Here is a 21,279-nt window from a genome sequence, read left to right as displayed (position 1 = left end):
GCTAATCAGGGAAACATCAAGACAGTATGACAGTATTATTTCTTTTTCCCTCCCTTTTTTTAAAAAATTATTTTTAAAAATTATATCAAAACAGCTCATACCTTCCTCTTTAGGTCAGGAAGGGAAAAAGGTCTAGTGAACCAAACAATATCTAAATTTAAAACAAATAAATAATCAGAACTGAACTTTTTCAGCAGCCTCCCCAAGAAGAGTAATATTCTGTTTAGGGATGCAAAGCTTTCCCTCCGTCCAAGTCCTATTAGGCTATTCTCAGGCTAGCGGGTATTGTTGAAATGGATCTTTTATGCTCCTCTCCTTTTTCTTCCGGCCAGACAAACATGTGAGAAACTCCTATTTATTTTATTTATTTATTTTTACAAAATCTTTCTCTGTGATAGAAATAATGAGGTTTACAGGAAAGAAAACCAGAAGAACAAAAGGGTTTATCAAACGACCTGTGGAAAAGACATGTAAGAGAACTTCTTTCCCAAAATAATGCAAGATGTCATTATTGCTGGTAATGTATTAAATTCCTGGAATGAAGAACACCACAATTCAGAGCACTGGAATCCTGACACTCAAGCTTCTGTTTGATCAGGATGAGAGGACAGAAGGTACAGTGAAGAAGCAGTTTATTTTGTGCTATTTAAGTCCATTGGATGTTCCCAGTTAAGCCTGCACCTCTTGTTACTCTCCCTGTATTACTATTAGCATGCATGCTAGACTTGGAATCAGTGATACTGCAAAAGGAAACACAATCAGGTTTGGACCATCTGGCTACCCAATCCTAACCCAGAAGTTTTACATTATTGCAATAAACTTCTGTGAGAAAAGTGGTGGGAATAGGAGAAGGGAAAGTTTGATTTCTGACAGTATAGATGATGTTTTAATCTAAGTGTCCTAATCCTTCCTCCCAACACCCTACCAGTAGGAGCCTCTGAACGAAACAATATCTATTGCATTTCCCTTTTCCAAAGAGTACTAACAGCTAGAGAAAGCTCTGACCCAGCAGAAAGAAAGCATCACGCACCTACTGCATGCCTTCTCCCTTTCACAGGAGTCAGGTTTTAAGACTCCACACCTTTCTGTGGGTGCTACAAAACCAGGCATTTGCTAGCATTGAAGCTATTAACACTGGAAGAATCAGGTTAACCCACTTCCTTAATAAAACTTTATTTACAAAAAAAACTTCATTCCAAACAGACTTTTTAAGCGTTCACGTGTACTCTGCAGGTGATACCTTGAGTAGCCCTGTGTTGCACAGCCAATATGGTTAAGTCTTTTTTGGATTGGAAATCATGAAGGTAAGAAAAGTATCCAGAACTTTTGCATTATCTTCTACTTCAAAGTCTCAAAGCACAGGTCAAGTGAAAGCACATGCAACAAACACACAATGTCTTTTTTTTTTTTTACTTATTGCCTGAGCAAGCATTACTGGTATTTTAAGAGGAAAAGAAGCATACAACGCAACTGATAAAGAGTATATGGAACCACCTCATGAAACAAATATTTTTTTTTTACTTATTGCCTGAGCAAGCATTACAGGTATTTTAAGAGGAAAAGAAGCCTACAAAGCAACTGATAAAGAGTATATGGAGCCACTGCATGAAACAAAATCAGCATACCAAAAGACAGCCAGACTACCACAGACTTCTGTATTTTGGTCCATAAAATTAAAGGGGAAAAAAAAAGAACAAGTTTTCCTCTATGAACTGTAATGTATTGAAATTTCATTTAAATGCAGCACTTCTGAAGAAGCAAAAACAATAGAGCTACAGAATAACAGGTGGCAGTTTAGGCACACTTAAGGTACTGCAAGGCACTGTATAGAGATTTAGAGAGAATGTGCTAAAGTAAAAAAAAAAAAAATTTAGAGAGAATGTGCTAAAGTAAAAAAAAAGTCCTCTTCCCTTATTTATATTTAATTCACAGACTGTGAGTCTAAAAAAAACTGTACTGTTTTGTTTATGACAACTGTTCAACTGTCCATGTTCCAGAAAAATTTTGTAACGCACTGCCTTATTTATATTTAATTCACAGACTGTGAGTTTAAAAAAACCTGTACTGTTTTGTTTATGACAACTCTGTTCAGCTGTCCATGTTCCAGAAAAATTTTGTAATGCACTATATATAAGTTTAATAAATTACAGTCTAAGAAAAGACAAAGTTCACAGCATTTACAGGTTTTGCTGCTGAAATTGGAAGTAAAAATATAAAAATATAGCTAAACATGAAGATTTAAAAGGTATCAAAGTTCCTGTAAAGGATAGAATCATTAAAAAAAAACAAAAAAAAAAAAAAACAGTTACTTACGATTCTGAAGCATTTGCATAATATGTTCTTTAATCATAGGTAAAACAAGTTTTCCTCCAAGGCCACATGCCATCCTGTCCAGTGCACTCTCACCAGCAACTGCATTGCTAAATATCAGTTACAGAAATATCAGTGGTTTGATATTCACAATAAAACAAACAGTCTAACAGGGCACAAAAGTGCTCCTTCCTGCAGTTCTAGTCTTCAAACTTTTGCCACCTGGATGCACATGAACCTCCATAAGTAAGTAAAGCATACCCAAACCTGAAAGCACATGCAGCAGGCAAAATAATTACCCACCCTCCACCCATTTATTATCTGTAGCCCATTGATGACATCCAGTACCAAAGAAACTTGGGCCTTACTAGCACTGACGGTACAGACTGAATTTCGCGATGATTAGACATACCTAGAAAGCTGAAAACTAAATTTGCAATTAATTAAGCAATAATACTAACCATCATCTTTTTGTCATGAGAACACAAACCAGTTCGGACTTGCTATAAATCAGGTGAACCAGTAGAGTATCAGGCTTTGGCACATAAGAGACCTTTCTTGCAGGGCTGCAGTAACAGTACTCTAGTAGCAGCCTGTTCTCTTGCCAATGACTCAGGCAGAAAACACCCAGTCCAGGTGAGGAATTTGTGACTCTCAGCTAGTTCCAGAACTGAGAAGAGCCAAACATTATCTGTGTAAAGTGGCTTGTTTCACCCAACAGAATTATTCCCTACAGAAAAGCAAGAAAGTTTCCAGGACACAGATAACTACTGCTACAGTCTGGTATGGCTATGTCCATCCTGGACATCATGCTGATGGACAAGCTGAGCAATGGTTCAGAAAAGGATGAACCTCCCACTTTCAAGTATCAGTCAGCTGGGTCAGAAATAGGGGTCTTCAAACTATTATGCCTGAATCCACAAGTCTCCTTACAAACCATAAACAGTCTAGAAACCCACATGCTGTGAACAAAAGTGTTTGCATGAATATATTGACAATATTGTACTTATTCTTCAGATTAGTGTTGTTCAAATAAACAGACACACAGTAGGACAACAGAGCACGGGCACACAGGTTTAGATTGGAGCAAACTCACTAAAGTTAAAGGCAGCTTTTGTCTGAAATTACCTTCTTTGAGCTCTTTCCTCACACTATTAATTCACACATTCAGTTCAAGGAAATAAAGATAATCTGCCCTAGAAAAATGACCACACTTCCCTGCAATGTTTGTAAGGCTTTAGCCAGGAAAAGAGGAAGTTGGATTAACTTTTTCCTCCTTTAGAATTTCACTGCTCCATGAAGTCAGAGCAACAAAAAACTGGAAATGCTAAAATATTCCCCGCTGCTTTTGTGTAGGCTGAGTCACATCCCCCTTAGTCAGATCCGAACACACCCTAACTAGGCTACAGCCTGATGATCATTAGCCTGTTTCTTGGCCTGCACAGCAATTCCAGTCTTCTTATGAAGCTACAAAGACTCAAACCCTACAAGAGGTTAGCATGCACATCAGTGAATCAACAACTCTCCACAAAGAACTTCAGTGGTAGGAAAGAGAATAATAAGTGAACCTGCTAAAAGAAAAGAACACCACACACACATTCACCAGAGACTAGCTGATGTCCAGTATTTTGTGTCTAAGCCTCAAGCTCTCCTATTTCTTCAAGGGTCAAAGGAGTGACATTTCTCCTTTAGGCTAAGGTTGCTAAGCATAGCTTTTTTTCTGATCGTTGCTCACTCTACTTGAAACTTGTAACAAAAAAAAAATCACTCTAAAATCCATAGTGGTGTTCTGTGTTTAGAAGAACAAAGTTACATTGCAGACAATAAAGAGAAATTGGCATTCCTCAAAGTGGATGATTCAGAGCACTTACTAAACTGCATAAAGCAGGCCATCTGAATAAACTTCCACACCCTGAAAGGCTTGATGAGGATTTCAACTTTAATATTCTATTTCCCCTTGAAATTTAGCTGAATGAAAAAATCCAAATACTTGACAAACCTGAATGCAGCGATGTCTGACAGTTCTACCTGTATGGCAAAATTTCAAAGTTGAGGAAATGAAACAGGTTAAAATGGTCTGGTCTACCATGTGAGAGGGGGAACAAAGGATAGCTTACTTTCAATTCCATCATCAAGGGGAACAAAAATAAAGTATTCCAGTCAAGCAGAGATTAAACAGATTCTTCTATAAATTCCTACACATCAGTTTTGCAAGTGTCTTTAGATGCCTGATACCTAATAGAAGTCGCTATACAGTTCAGTGGTAAATCAATATCTCTTCTATCGCCTGTCTTCCTATGAAGATCTCAAAGTGTTCTGTAACACATTGTTTCAAAACACTAACTACAGCTGAGTCTTCAAGCAGATGCCAGATGTGGCAAAAGTGTCTAGGCTGGTAAATGAACATGTGTGTCTTCACAGAAGTGTGGAGATAGTTATCTCCTACACATTTTCTGCTTTCTCCTGCTTCACTCTAACTGTATTTGGACAAGATCAGATATAACAGGATGCTGTAGACAAACCACTGTGATTCTATGGAAAAGCTGGAGCAAGCTACAAAGGATGCAGGAATAAGTAAATCAAAAGACATCCTTATTGGATCTTTCTTGCCTAAAACAAAGATAAGCTACCTCTAGCCAAACCAAAGGATTTAAAATAATAGCAAAATCGTAGTATTTTTGAGCTAGATTAAATTCAGCAAGGAATTCCACTACACATTCTGATGTCCTTCAAAGACAGGCAGTTTTGTTCTTTAACACTCCCTCTTCAAGGGCATAGACAGAGAAAAATATGAAGAGATTGGTTGTAGATGATCAAACAGGTCAGTATCCTTCAGCTTCGGTTCCAGCTAACTTCAGGATAAGCCCTCAATTTAAAGCGTTAGGACTTACGAATTGAGTAACATGAATGACAAAAGAAAAAGTTTTAAAAGTTGAAACAGTGCAAAACAGCAAGATGAGGATGTGCAACTTGTAGAAGTAAATTACAGCAACATATGAATACTGAAATCATTTACTTACTTGTTGAACAGTACCTAAATTACCTACATATAAACTGTCTGTGAACAGCTACATATACTGCTCATGACCCGAAATCAGAAGTTACCTGAGTAAAGAAAAAGTAATGCACTGCAGTCATTTGCATCCTGCACCTAAAGTCTGGTTGTAGCCACACAGTCTTTATAATAGATTGAAACAATTAGTTTCATAATTACCTGTCAAAATCATCATCTTCAAGCTCATCTGCATTTGCCCAGTCTTCATCTTCTTCCAAGTCAACCATCATTGCTAACATTTGAGGAACTGAAAATAAAGTTTTAAACTCAGGTTGCTTTCTTAAAATAGATTCTCAAATAACAAGCATAAATTTTAAGTTCTCTCCTTTCAAAAAATCATTGAAGAAAAAATAACTCTTCTTCCAGTAGCAGACAGCAAAGTCTGTCAAACTGCATCAGTCAATAAGTCAGAATAGACTTACAGGAAAGTATTTTCAGAACATTCAAATCAAGAGTAAAAAGAAGTTGAGCGTATTTCTTACCAAGACTCATAGTGCAATGCAAGATTTTTTAAATCGTGAAGACTGTAAAAAGTAAATTCCTTAATAAAGTCTAAGTTCCCTGAAAGAGTTAAAAAATAGTATTATATGCTTTAAGAACTCAGATATACTTCATTCTGCTGAAACTGTGACATCTTTTGAATATTTACTGATGAAAGAGACTATATTCTTCATGGAAGAATAATACTCAACCCTTAGTTTTACTAATAAGATAAATTTTGTTAACTATACGTATACTGGTCACTTAACATAAAGCTTTACCTTTACAATAAGGTAATGGTTTAGAACTGAGATTTTTCCTCACTTTATGCAAATTTTTGTCTTTTATCATGGAAATATCTTCCACATAATAATCCACCAGTTTTCTACTTCTACCTCTGTAGATTGATTCTGTTTGCTTTTCTCAGTTTAAGTCTTTATAGAGTCTATTAAACAATCTTTATCATAATTTTCAACTACTATGCAATAAGCAATACCTATTCTTCCGAGTTGTTCTCATAGGAGGAGGGAGTGCAGTGATTTGTCTATTGTAAGCCTGCCTGTTCCTGCGCACTTCAGAAGCCCAAGGGGTGAAAAGTATATCTGGCACTTTTAGAGAAAAGTAAGGTGCTCTTAAGTATTCTTCACTACATACATTAACCATCAGAACAGGTGCTTGAATTCAACATCATTTATGCAAAAAAGCTTCACTTTGCCCTGGAAACTAAAGTTTTCAGTCAAATGCTCAACCTTTGACCTTTAAGAATCTTTTTAGGAGAGTCTGTCACACATCTTGAAGACAGGCATCATAGTTCACTGTCCTTTACAGCAACCTACCTCAAAAACTACTAGGCATACAGTAGTCCATGCTGCTGCTGAGATTTACTGCAACTGATGAAGTATACTGCAACTGGTGAAATTCTTAATATACCTAGACTATTGTAACCTAAGATAGAGGCACAACCCTAAGCAAACTCACCTCGCTATACACCTGGACAGATGAGAAACTTCTGGTCAACTGATGACAGAAGAAAATATCACTCACTGACAACAGTATTGTGGGGCAAGTACCAAGAAAAGATCAAATTATGGATTGGTTTGCTTGATGTGGCTATGTATCTTCAGACAGAGTTTATACCATGGGTGCAAAACCTTCAGAGAGCTTTTATATACATATCAAGATAACTTAATGGACACTATGAACTCTCTAGCATAGTGGCCACATGTCAGAATCCTATATACTTACTAGTTACTAAAAATAATTTTTTCAGACAAAAAAACAAGGTAGTATAGCCCAGAAGCTTTTCAGACAGAGACACTTAGAAGCATGCGCATGAAAATGACGTATTGTCACACCTCTGAAATATAGAAGTCAAACATCAGCTGCCACAAATACTATGTGGTTCCAAAAGCCGATGTCATAGTGTTCGTTGCTACTAACAAGCAACGCTGAAAACAGTCATCCAAAGCTGTCTGGCCATCATTATATCCAGAACCTGCAAAAGCTGGTAGACATGTTTTTTCTTCCTGATGTTTAATATGAATGCAGTTGCCAGTAAGCATAGTTTCACAAAGAATTTTCTTTTAAACATAGAGTTGTGTATTAAAGTTTCAACATTGTCCCAACAAGCCCTCAAGGTGTAGCTATTGCCAATATATAGACTACTTAGAAACAAGTGAAGGATGTGTCCACTAAGCCCGCTTCTTGTCAGAGCACGCCATGCTCCATTTTCTGGAGACTGAGCAAAACTACAGCCAAAGACAGGCTGCACCTGTAATTTCTAGGGTCAGAGCAATAAAACAGTCTGCTATCTTGAATACTGAGCTCAAGGAGGGAAGGCTGAACCCAAATGGTATTCCTGAGCAGGAAACTGGTACACAAGTCAGAGACTCACTTCTAAATCAGAATCACTTTCAGTAAAACCAGCATAAGATGACAGTTTTGCCCAAGACTCAGTTCTAGTTGTGAGGATCAAGAGCTCTAGTAACTTTTTAGCTGAATGAAAACAGAAAACCTTTTAAACTAAGGCACAAAACCAAGCCAAAAGCAATGCTTTCTGGCTACCTTTTTATCATTGTCTGAAAATAACTGCTTTACTAGCTCTGCAAAATAAATGTCTTTCACCTTAGTGATTCATTAATATCAAGATCAATTTTACAATGGGTTGCAAACCAAAGGCATTTCATTCCCACATGGTGCCTTATCATAATACAGTATTTTAATACAAATATTTCAATTCCTAAACAGTAACTAGCAACCCAATATAAAAGTAATACATTCTAAAGAGATATGAGGTACTTCTCCACTATGCCACCTGACTAGATAAGAAGGTTGTAATGATTTAGGGGACAGCAAGTGTCAAGCATTAATATTCCCAACAAGCTACATAGCATTCTAATAATTTTCAAATTTCAAAATACGTTCTGAAAGAATCTGTTCTTTAAAAAACTATTCTACAAGTAAACAAAACTTCTAGTCAATAGTTTAAAGACTTAAGCCAAGCAGATTCAGTTTACAACATATTCCAGAAGTTTTATGATTATTTTAGTGACATGTATATAGGCAATTTTCCCCAGTACAAGCGCACACAAAAAAGTTGCCTTTTAACAGATGGTCTTTATCCAAGTTTCAGAAAACAAGCAAGAATCTAGACAGATACAAGTGTGACAGGGAGGGAAAAGAATCCTTCCAAAAAGCAGGCTACGCTGCTGTGTCAGTGCCCTGATCTACTCCTAAAAGCAGTTTAAAATGCAGAGAAATACCAGTGCGTACAGCACTGCTGCTGGGACTGTCCAGAAGACAGCTATTTTTAGTATCTCAAATAATAATACAAGATTTAAAAAGTGCTTCTCCAAAGAACTTACAATACACGTTAAACAGACTAATTAGACTATCTCTAAGTATTTATATAAGCATCTAATTTTTAATTCACAGCTTTATCTCAACACCGAAACGCAACATGTTGAATTCCTCCAGTCTTCAGTTGCCAGCACCACAGAGTATCTGGCTCACATACCAAACTTCAAACGTACAACTATGGAACTAAATGCAGCAAGTTTGCTTTTTGTTGCTGGGGTGGGGTTTTTTGTTGTTGGGTTTTTTGGTTTTGTTTTTTACACAGTACACATTTCTAAAACCAGCAGAAAAGCATGAAAGTACTATGTTCCTTGGAAACACATAATGAAGAATCTACTGTATTTTTATTCAAATTGTTGGTAGCTGCATGAGTACAGATTAATTTATGAAGAGTCATAATAAGAAGGGATTTTCTCCATAAGAAAACTCAATTCAGTGTCATCTGAAGTCACCAGCACCAGCAAACTCTTGAGTTAAATACAGTTCTGCTACTGACCACCTGCAAAGTCAATTTGACACAGTAAAGGAAGAGTAATTTTTTAAAGAAAGAAAGAGAGTAAAATACTTACTGGCTTGTGCAACGATGTTTGTATGCCTCCTCAGCATAGCAGCAGCAGTTTCTGACAAGGTCACAATTACTTCAAGCGCCAACTGACGTTGCATGTTACTGAGACTGGCATCTGCACACAACTACAATCCAGAAGATAAGAGCAAATGGTTATAACATAAGTTTTGGGGTGGAAAGTGTGATTTAAAAAAAAAAAATTAAAAAAAAGTTCCTAGCTTTACCTTCAGACTTAATTGCAACGTAGGTTCTAAATGTGGTCGCAAATACTTGGGAACAGAATCTGCAATTTCTACAAGGGATTTCAGGACAGCATCATCATTTTGGTAGCAGGAATCATTTACAGCCTATAAAGAGATAAGATGAAGATAAGATTAAATAAAAACAAATAATGCTATGAATGGGACCACTGTTATAGAAGAAATTTGATTAAGTGTATTCTTGTCTCTCTGAATAGTCTCGTTTAGCTTTAGTAGTTGAAGTCTTAGGCTGCAAGAACTGATCAAGAGTAAACTTTTTGATAAAAGCAATGTTGCTAACAAAGAACTAGCTGAATCCAGCAGATAGGAGTGGAATGAAGAAGATAAGGAAGAGACAATTCCAAGAGAATGAAGTAACTTCAGAGGAAAGCCAGCCCAGCAACAGTGAAAACCAGTAAGAAATCAAGAGACCACCAACCAGAATAAAGTGGCTGGACTTGGGGATCAGGTGATGGATGGTATGGGTATAATTGAGAGGCATGAATTGGGGTAGGGATGCCTCATCAGAGGCATCCAGCTCAAGCTGTAACCTGAGATTAATAAAAGACTAACTGGAAGCCTTCACTCAGACTTTGTATTTTCAGCGGGATCCTAGGGTCAGACCCTGCTTTGGTGGCTGGAGCGTGTAAATCCGTGACAACTACAAAGAATATGCAGGGTCCAAAACTGCAAATTTTCTACAAGTTATGGCTCACATGTTATATGCCATCAGTTTTGACCATTATTAATTTAAATCTAACACAGTAGACAAATACTCAAAAAAAAAAAAAAAAAAAAGGTCATATCAGAGGTGCCAACATGCAAAAACACAACTTCAAAATGCATTTTAAATAAAGAAAAATGCCTCAAGTTAATTCTGCCCAAAAGAAAGAAAATGAGCCTAACTCCTTTTTTCCCCCTGTTAAGCAAGAACAGCTTTGAATAGCTTACATGTACAAACACCAGGAATCTCAAGATTGAATAATTTATTTTTTTCCAGACAGCTCTGGAGAGCCACCAAATTAGAGACCTTTCAGCCTTCAGTCATAGGACATCGGAAAGATAAAAAGAAATCAAGCTTTTTTGCAAGTGTCTTTCCTAACTCATAGCTACATTCTGAAAAGTAATTTAAAACTTACTTTTAACTGACCAGGTTGATACTCTAGTACCAAAACAGCACACAGTTATTCAATGGTGTTAGAACTCTTCTAGAAGTAGGACACGAAAACCCAAACCTCCAAAGAAAAAACAGTCTTTAAACACGCTTTTGGAGTTTTGAAAGGAATTTTCATTAGTAAAGTATCTGATGTCTTCCTAACGCAGAAACTTTTTTTTAAAGTGAATAGTGAAGTGTTTTTTAATACTTAAATCTAGAATCCACCACTTTTAATAATGCCACTCAAACAGCCCACACTTTCAACATAGAAGCAGCATCTTCTCATATCAGAAACATTCTGGGGGGAGGGGAATCTATCTTGGTTAAGGTCTTTTGGACCACTAGTTACCACTTGTGCTCTGATTCTGGCAAAGGATAATATCATATTTACTGGAAGTTTATGTAAAACTCTGTATTTTACACTCATCGCAACTCTGATGCTTTTTTAAAGCAAGACTAGGTTTCTGAAGAAAGAAACTCATGGTGAGCCCTAAGAGGCAGAGTCACTTTTCTGTAGTACTGAACACCAACAACCATTATAAAAACTGTACTGAAAGGACTGAATTGCTAAGTCAGAATTCTATTTTTAGCTTTTTTACCACACCAATATTTCAACAAAATGAACTTCAACAGGAACAAAAAAAGCATCCGACTGTCTCCAAAGGTCACTCACCACTGTTCTAACACAACCCATCTCCTATTTATAAACTCAGATCTTCATATCCATCTTGTGTTACCACAGCCAGAAAATCTAGTCCTTCTCACAATAAGTACTTGAAAAAGACAGATTTCATAGCATAGTTCTGTGCTCTATATTTGCAAAATAAAGCTTGAAAATGCAAGCCAAGTGCATGTGCTTTTACAGCCTAAAATAGTAGCAGTGAAGCTTGTATCAGACAAAGTGGGCTGTTCATCTGAAGTCTAAAAACAGAGCACTATTTAATTGCCAAACATCAAGAAAAACACCATGCCCATCCCAAATCCTGCCTCAGTCCCACTCCTACAGTACTCAGTGGCCAAGGTCCTCTCAGCCATTACAGTTTTTGAACAATACAATTGTAATTGCCAAAGTCACAGACAGGGACTAGCCACCAAATAGTGACCTCAATATCAAAGTACTTAACTTGTACATACTAGAGCTCATTTTCAAGTTCAGTTATTTTAATAAATTCCTCTCAGTTTCCATTTAAGATCAAGCAGAATTCCACCAGCTGCAGAAGCCAGTCAGCTTGGCACAATTCTTGAGCTTTCCACAAGGCACACACAAAGTTTACAGCTTACATTGTCAACAGGAACCTGCTGTACTGACTGTACCAAGAAATCAATCTTCAACCTAAATATATCCTAATTTAAAATCACCAACAGTATGCTACAACTGTTATTTCCACTTTTTTCTTAATATAGAAATTATCATCCTTCACAGGTCAAACTATTTTTGTCTCTGGTTTGGTTTACAATAGGCTTCCCCTCAAAAGTAAACCACCTTATATTGGAATTCCAACTTTTGCTCGAATTCATCCATCCTAAAAGAGATCTAATCCAGCCTCAGAAAATACACAAAGCTTAAAAACACATTTTGTTTGCAAGTTCCTAATTTATTAAACAATAAAGATCATTTGTCCACACTGCTGCTGTTACTCTGAGAATCTTTGGTCAGAATTATTCTATACTTTCCTCTAAACTGAAAAAATAAAGGATATCATAGGTCAATGAACTTCCCAATTACTGATTACTTGAAATCTCAGGGTAGCCCATATTTAAAGTATATTTCGATATCATGGTTAATTTAAAAGCTTAATATTTTGAATTAAATACCTTATGAAGAATTTTAACTCCTTAATCTAGGTAACACTGTACAAATTAGCCGCCATTGAACTATCTTCCTTAAAAATCTATCAATTAGCTTATGTTTACACAATTCCTTATCAGTTTCCAGTGTATCTTGCTGGTGACTGATGTGAGGCTAAATAAGTTAATCCAGGTCTCAGCAAAAATACATATGCTATACAGATTGCAGACCAGTAATTCACATTTGGATACTGTTAACACAGACAGCGATGGCACATTACACGTTACTCGTGTGGTTTCTTACCTGCAAGATTCCAGGTAGCAAGTCTGCAAAATGTTTAAGAAGGGGAAGATTGTGCTCATTAGCAAGTACAAATGCAGCTGCAGCTCTAGCAGACAGAGTCTTGATCTAGAAGACAGGCAGGATTGGAGAAAGAAACATGAATAACTGGTAAAGAAACATGCCCTTGTTTTCTTTTAACATTAGGCTTATTATGAGACTACATTTTGTATTAGCATTTCCCTTTTACATTTTCCTAATAGACACATCAATTAGCTTTTACATCTTACTTCAAATTAAGGTAAGATAAAGAAGATCTTCAGCATCTACGTCCTCCAGTATACAAAAAACATCTATCATATTACAAGGTGGCAAGTATTCCCTAGCTTTTCTTTTGTTTGTTTTTTGATTTGTGTGGGGTTTTTTTTAACAAATGAAAAAAACCACCCCTATTGTTTAAATTCCATCCCAATTTCAAATGTGTACAAAAGTGTCAAAGTCTCATTTTTAAAAAAGTGTGATCTAAGTGTTTAAAACATGCTCCTTTAAAGGCATGACTTGTGGTACTTTAGAAAATGTTATTCAGTTGACTTACAAAGGTCAGAAAAAGTAATCCATGGGGGAGCAGGAAACTGAACCCATATACCACAGCAGGGTTTCCTATCGTTGCCCAGCATTTTCCATAACAAGAGAAACATTTTCAAAGTACAATTCTCATCACAAATCAATAAATCTGAAGCCTTCCAGAACAGTAAGGCTTGCTAACATGCCCTTACAGCAAAGCATGCACAAACAGTTCAAGCAGCTGTCAGAGATTCAGAATTTGGAGACATACTGTGTACAGATACTATGTACACAGTACGCATCTATTCTGTTAAACACAAGGGCCAAAAAGAGAGCTGAACAAGCAGCTTATGACCCCTCGTGCTGCTGGCTGAAACCCCTGGCTCTGCTTTGGGCCACTACAACTAGGTTTCTCCAAGCATAATTATTAGGGAAGAGTCTGGGCCCAAGCAGTGCAGACACGAGCCAGCCAGTCAGCTTTAGGACCATGAAAAGCTTGGACTCTTTTGGTTTGCAGTAGGCATAGCCAAAATTCCAGATGTCCATCAGTTTCAAGTAATGCAATTCTGTGTCTGGAATCTAAGGTTTAACCTTTATGTTTGAGAACACTACACTAAGTTTCTAAGCTCAGGACATATTAAAAAAAAAGAACATAAAGGTCTCACTGATGGATGCTCTTGATCTTGCATACACTGAACCAGCATTCTCTTAATGACCTCCAAATAGTGTTGCTGCTGATTCCCAAAAATCCCAGGAAAATTCCTAAGGATAAGAAAAGACCAAAACATTAATAAAAAATTCACACAGTTTAACATGAACTATTATTTTAAACTTATCCATTGTTTAAGCTACAGATTGTAACTGTACATGTAAGGCATAAGTAAACTACAATACAACAGAATAAATGAAATATATTTGACTGCTTGTTGATTAAGTTGTGCCAGTTTTTCTTACATTTTTATAGACATGATTTGGCTAACTTGCAAAAATGTAGCACAGTCTGAAAGCTTACCAGAAAATATGCAGAGCAGCCTCACGCAGTCCCACGTTCTGAGAGCTGACAGAGTCAAATAAGAATTTCAGAACTTCTGGCCACTGGTTGTTGCCATCTTCATCTAGATTAAACACAACAAAATTTTTGGATAAGTAAACTTAAGAATGGTTCAATCTCAATTGTGCAGGGCAACTAGTCATCACCACCAAAATTAATTGCAAAAAAACTGATCTGAAGATGTGTTCAACTCACAGTGTGACTGAAATGTTAAATTTAAAGGCACTCAGGAACAAAAGATAATCTCTATTTACTGTTGTTATATAACAGCACTCAAAAAAGAAACTGATGCAGATGTTCAGCATAACATTCATGAGAATTTAAACAAAATTGGATTTCTACATCTTAATACAATCTCACTGAAACTGAAGCAGTTTAAAAAGCAGAGTTAATGAATCTTATTTTCATCTGATTGAGGACAATGTAAACAAACTTTAGATTCTATTTCAAGCCATAAAGTCAGTTAGTACATCATATGTAAATATCTACACAAGAACAGAGAACAAGAGGAAAATACAACTACCTTCAATACATAAACATTTTACCACAATATTAGTTTATATAAAGTACCTATTAAGTTCCTGGCCAATTCAGCAACAATGTCACAAATTTTTTTCCTCATACTGGACTGCGTTTCCAACTGAATAATCAACAGCAATCCACTTTTGATAGAGGTCTGATCATCAGGTGAAAGAGCTGGATAAACCTCTTCGAAAGCAGAAGACAGAAGACGTCGTAGAAGAACAGCTGCCATTTGTCTAGCCTATTGAATAAGAAAGTATGTACGTTAAAGTGTTTTGATATGATAACCATGCTCTTATGAGGAGAGAAGACTGACACATCGCTTCCAAAGGATCACTTTTCACTGTGTAGACTTGTCTGGTGAACGGAATATTTCTCAAGCAACGGATGAGAGTAAGTAAAAACACAGTAAAGAAACATCAGCTTACAACCATGTTTCTGACAATTACAGCTCTTTAAAGAAATAATCATGAAATCCACTGAGGTATTCAGGTTTTTTTCTAGAGCTGAACCTCGGACATATTTTGTGGTAAGTTAAGGACTAAGCTGCATTACTGAAAATTCTATTCTGAACAGGAAAAAAAACCCAAAACCTAAACCTTTCAGCCTTTTGCAGACCTATGATGAAACGTTTTTCTTTAAACTTGAATTTAAGCATAGGAACCTCAATACCACATGTTACAATCTTCTACACTTCCTGCTTGCATACAGCAATACTACAACATTATAATTTACATATCTGTATTTATTGACAATTATATGAGAACTAGAAGCAAAACACATGGCTGAGTAATTCAAAATGAATACAGCAACACATGTAGTAAAGGCAAACACACAAACACTCTGAATAACTTAATAAATAGGATATTCACTAACGAGTGTTTCTAGATGCACAAACAGTAATTAAAAACTATCTCCTCAAACTTCTAAAGTTTAACACATATAACAAAACCTTACACATGCTAAAACCTCACAAAAAATAAGCCAATGCAACATGCACTCGGTTTTTTCCCTAAGATATTCTTATTTAATCTGTACTTGAATGAAAAACAGTTTCATTAATAACAGCCTTTGATTTCAAAAATATTCAATGAGCACCAAAACTAATGAATTCCATTTTCCAGAAGACCTCTCAACTATACTGCTACAGCATAACCTATAATGAGAAACACAAGCTGCTACAAAGTCTCAACTTCTAACATGCCCTGTAAAAATCGGGTATTGCTAGAATATCACCCAAGATACTATTCTTGTTACCTTCTGCAGTCTACACTCACTCTGCCTTCTTCCAATCTACTCAGCTCTCTTCTATACAGCTAAGGAGTAGTACACACAAAGTGTCTCTATACTAGCAGAAGCTAAGGACTAGAATTGGTCTAGAACATTCCTTATCTCCTCCTCCTCAACAGCTCCGGTCACCACATACCATAGGATTAATAGATCTTCCATAGTAGATCTAAGGAAGACAGCACACGAACCGAGAGGGTCAAAGTGCCCACCTGTGCTGTAGCTCCCTTCATAAGCCAGGGTTCTTCAGCCACAGGTTGTCACATGTGGAACATGAGTTAGAAAGAAAGATTCTTTCCCCACTGCCTCTGGGAACCCTACTCACAATGTGCCCCAAAACTTTAATGGTACCTCAATATAATGGTATCTTTCTTTCTCCTATCCCTAGAAGCATCAATATTGTGAAAGACAAAATTTCTCATTAGTATGGAGAACTTACATAGGAGAAGCCTTGGCTGTGGAGTAAGTTTGCTGGGACTAAACAAGGCACAAACTCTGACGCACTGTCTTCCCTTACTCAGGGTATCGCCTTTCTGTGCCTATTCTCTGACATCTGATAATGACTGAACTCACGTTATATTAATTCCTTTCCTTGAAGTAATAATAGGTGGTCAGATAAGGAATAAAGCTTGTTTTCATAAAGCACGTAGTTTCAAATACAAGAATTTCTGCCTCTGAAGAATTTAATTTACAATATTAGAAGACTGACAAACACAGACTGATTGCAAAGTAAAAGCACAAGTAACATGGCATACAGAAAGACACGAAATCAGCACTACATGAATTAGCTCCTGGTTATTGTTACTAGTATAGAAAAAAAAAATCCCAAATTCCCTAAAGCAAATGAACATGTTAGAAGGAGTGACAAAGAAGCAACTGACTTCTAATAATAAATGGCATATTTTCCTCAGTAGATATCCACCTATACAGGAAAATTACCATTGTTGATTTAATTATGATGAACATGGCTGGATTAATGGCAGCTCTGGGGCTGTTTCTTCTGCTTTAAGAAAGAAAGTATGTATTTTTCACACACTCCAAAGGCCCTTTTGTATTTAAGTATTACAAGATATGTACCCAAACAAGCATTTTAAAATCCTGCAACTTAGCAGCTATAGCTTTTAATGACAACAGGAACAATGTAAAGTGTCCATCCCCAAAGACAAACCCCATCTACCAATGAAGCACAAAAATGCAGAATTCTCTCCTAGCATTGGCTTCTTCTGCATGTCTAAATTACTGAGGTGCTCACATAAAACTGGAATGTCAAAGGTATCAACATAAAAACTAGTCATAACACTCACATTTCAACATACTGTTTCTTATTAATAGAATTTACATTGCTTTTAAGTGCTCTAGGATTTTATGGATGATGGAACCAAGGCACAAAAAGAAAGCTAACTTGCTGAGCAGGGCAGCAGAATTATGACCAGAAATCGGGGATACCACATTCTCCAGTGGCATTCAAAGTGTCCAGGTAATCCTACACATTTTGTAAGAAAAAGACTGACCACCTTGTGTAGCACAGTCACAGTGATTTTTACTTTTGTTTTATTGCTTTTCTTTTGAGTCCCCAAGGAGGAAAACATGCATGGATGGAAACAATCAATATTTAGGATATGGTCCAAAGATGGATTTACACAATCCATTTAGGGGGTCCAACCCCATGTGGAATTCAAAGCACACGGTGCCTAAGGTCCATGTACAACTGAAGGGCAGAACTGTGGTGCACCAGAAGCCCATGGGTCACCTTCCTTCCCCTCCAAATGCTGAACAGGAAGCTGCCCACAGCAGTAGTTTTCAGACTAAGAAATGCAACCCCTTCATATGACATGACATGGGAAAGTTCAGAGACCTTTGAGAGGGCTGGGAATACAGCAGAAACACAGTTTTAAACAGCATTTGTTATTGTATTTCACAGAGCTAGAAATTAGTCAACTGTAACTTAGGACACAATTGAAATTACCAATTTAGAGTTAACCAGGAAAAAAACAAATGCAGGAGAAAATGCAGAACTTCTGTTTCTCTTTAAGACTTAGGTGGTAAATCAAAACTGTAAAGGAGTTTTTCTCTTAACACCTGAGACATATCCTGAGAATAAAAATCATCAAATAAACTGTGAATATATACCACCTTTCTGTTCAATCCTTTAAAATGTAGTTGCATAGGAAGAAGTAGAATCCTAACTTCATAACAGTGAGACTACATGTTCAGGAAGCTGGAGACACGGGTTCAAGCTTCTCCTCAGCCTGAGGTGCACAAACCTGCCTATCATCTGGCACAGCACATTCTAACTGCTAAGTCAGATGCTTCCCTCCACTTCTGTGAACAGTGTTACTCTGTTATCAGAAAAGCACGAAATGACAACAGAGGGAAAAAGCGATTTACACAGTTTAGGCATTTGGTTAGGAGAAATCCTGTTACTGAGTTAGTTTTTAAAATAATTATTTTTGACCTAGTTTAATGGTTTTTTCCATGTCAAATGCAAGGGATCCTGGGAGCAGGATCTGAATCCCTGTTTCTCCATTTAAATGCCAAAACTACTAGGTTGCAGAGTTAGGATTCCAACAATTCCTGTCCAAATAGTCGTACAAATCTTGTATTCTCTACCACACAGCAGCCCAACTCCTGCAAACAGGATGGAGTATTTTCTTCAGCCCAGTTCTCCCAGGAGGTGGCAAAGCAATACAGAGGCTTCAGAATGAAGAGGGATCTGAACCTAGTTTTCTCACAGCCTGGGCAAGGGATCTTTAAAGTTCTAGGCTTCTTCCAGCAGCCTGTGTTCAGTGGCACCGGTACATTCAATGTGCTCAGAGGACACAGACCAGGCTCAAAGCCCTATCCCACTGGTGAAGTATGCACCATTCTGCCCAACATTTGGGTCTACATAAAACATATGCAGCGGCAAAATGCTTAGCTGCTGATGGAACCATGCACAGAATGCTTCCCTTCATGTTCATATGCAATGTTTAGATGAAGCATGGGGATTACTTCACTTAGGCTCTCATTAGGCTACTACATATTTGGATTTACGGGAAAGAGAGGTTGTTCGCAGGCTTTATTAATCGGGATTTTTTGAGCCCCGCACCTAACATCTACTTAAGTTGTGAGATAACATTTAAACCTTTCTTTGATTTATCTGCTGTTATTCCACAAATGTTAACATCTGTTGTCTTTGGTAAGAGTAGCTTCTACATGTGAAAAGTTTCTTTGCACTTGAGTAAGTTGGAAGCCAAGTTGCTGGCAAGATTCTGAACAAGTTTTAGACTGGGCTATTTCCTTATCTGATGTAAAGGGAATAAAATCAGTAAAAACATGAAGCAAGTATTTATTTACACAAGAATGACTTTGTAGTTGTCAACTCAAGACTTATCAAATGTATTCAAAACAGAAGCATGTGCAATGCAGCTGTGACTTCTAGGGCATAGCTTTATCTGATTATTCTGATTATCATACATGACATTACCCTGACGAAAAAGGGGCAGCGGTAGATCTTACCATTCATGGCAAATTTAAATACAGGAGAGACTGCTCTACAGCTTTCTATCATTTGAAACATCTCAGAGGGGCAGGAAGGAAAACTACACAGCTCCTATGCAACCAGTTGCTAGTATAATATTGGAGGATTCTGTCAGAAGAACACTGCTTTGTAGGTAGATAAGCGTCAGTATTAGTAAGCTGATACTTAGTGAGCATTAAAAAGCACAAATAGCATCCACCTCTAAATTGAATACAGTCTATCAGGAGAAATCATTATCCAGAGAGAAACAGAGCACTTCTACTCTCCTTATAAAATTGTTCACAAATCCTACATGCTACACCCTTCCGTTGTTCTGTAAAACTCTAGATTTTTTAAAAAAAAAAAAGTCAAAAGTTTTTACTTTTAAGTGACTCTGTAGTATCTTAAAAGCTTAGTGGTTCTTCACTCTGCATATCCAAGTGAATAATAGTTTTACCAGTAAGTGCTATACCTGATTGCTAAACTGTGTGAGCCTTTACATAATTAAGGAATAAATAAAAGGAACACTCACTGTATGCCCAGAGAAAAATTGTATATAGTGTTTAGACTGCTCTCCATTCATTCTATAACACTGCAAGACCAAGTAACGAGCATATCCTCCCCAAACAGGATGAAGCACAAAAGCCATCTGAATAAAACACGCAAAACAACTGCTACCTTATCTTCCCCTAACTCCAATTTGAGAAGCACAAGAAATTTCAGATGATATATAAGTTTAACACATTTAGGCACTGGACGCCAAAATGGAAAGCATTTCCCAACTGCAACTTGAAGGAACATCACAGTAACAGTCATATATTAGTTACACATTTTAAGGGAAGAACCCATTCATGAAGCAAAACACACAACCAGAAAACAATGGAGATCTAAGCAGTCACTTATGAAAGACTACTTTTGAAACTAAATACACTACATCAGAAAGTCTCAGCTAGTGAACTTGACATGCAACAAACTAGACAAGTGGTCCCTCTACAAATGTGCAGTAAATTAAGATGATTCAGATAACGCACGACTTGTTCATTTATCCCCAAGTGACCAGCACTGATTTCTTCCCCCCTTCTCCCTTGAAAATGTGCAGGATTTAAAGATTATTTAGACATACCTCCTCAGCAGCAGCCGTATTCCTGATTGCTTGTAGGAGGAACGTGATCTTAGATTGACCTGGAATATTCTCATACGTCTCCTGCATGAAAAAGGATGCAGCTTATTGTAAACAGTTACTAGAAAGCATGTGTCAAGCATTAATATGAATTGACTTTCCTTTTAAAACAACTTTGGTATCCATGCAGTTAATAGAAAACAACATAGCAAAAAAAAACCAAAACAAAACCAAACCAACCTATAGAAATAAAAATTTCTGACCTATTTTAAAATCATGAGTAAAGTCTTAGTTACCTAATAAGACTTGGCATGATTGACAAATACATTACAGACCACTTTGAGATAAGTTAAGAAATACAACATAAATGGAACACGTATCCTCCTGGAAATGCAACATATACAGAACATGCATCCTCCTGGGAATCCATCCTAGCTTGTGTCACATCAAAGGATTAAGAACTTTGGAAGCCCAAGACCGAACTATGACCCACAGGTTAATAACCAC

The 21,279-nt window shown here is 36.9% G+C and overlaps 1 protein-coding gene across 1 annotated transcript in view; it reads right to left on the bottom strand.

The window, feature by feature from the left end:
* The window catches only part of IPO5 (importin 5), a 42,281-nt gene extending 21,419 nt beyond the window's left edge, over positions 1 to 20,862 (bottom strand). The window contains exons 1-9 of the mRNA XM_010173045.2: positions 20,776 to 20,862; positions 14,915 to 15,107; positions 14,306 to 14,408; positions 13,959 to 14,055; positions 12,754 to 12,858; positions 9,491 to 9,613; positions 9,271 to 9,391; positions 5,525 to 5,612; positions 2,314 to 2,420 (exon numbers count right to left, since the gene is read on the bottom strand). Of these exons, the coding sequence (XP_010171347.2) occupies positions 2,314 to 2,420; positions 5,525 to 5,612; positions 9,271 to 9,391; positions 9,491 to 9,613; positions 12,754 to 12,858; positions 13,959 to 14,055; positions 14,306 to 14,408; positions 14,915 to 15,107; positions 20,776 to 20,862 (1,024 nt within the window). The remainder of the gene's footprint in view (positions 1 to 2,313; positions 2,421 to 5,524; positions 5,613 to 9,270; positions 9,392 to 9,490; positions 9,614 to 12,753; positions 12,859 to 13,958; positions 14,056 to 14,305; positions 14,409 to 14,914; positions 15,108 to 20,775) is intronic.
* Between the last annotated feature and the right edge of the window lie 417 nt (positions 20,863 to 21,279).

This window comes from Antrostomus carolinensis, unplaced genomic scaffold, assembly GCF_000700745.2.
Source record: "Antrostomus carolinensis isolate BGI_N321 unplaced genomic scaffold, ASM70074v2 scaffold9658, whole genome shotgun sequence".
NCBI lineage: Eukaryota > Metazoa > Chordata > Aves > Caprimulgiformes > Caprimulgidae > Antrostomus > Antrostomus carolinensis.
The sequence above is the reverse complement of the archived record's forward strand: the minus strand, read 5'-3'. Positions and strand labels throughout refer to the sequence as shown.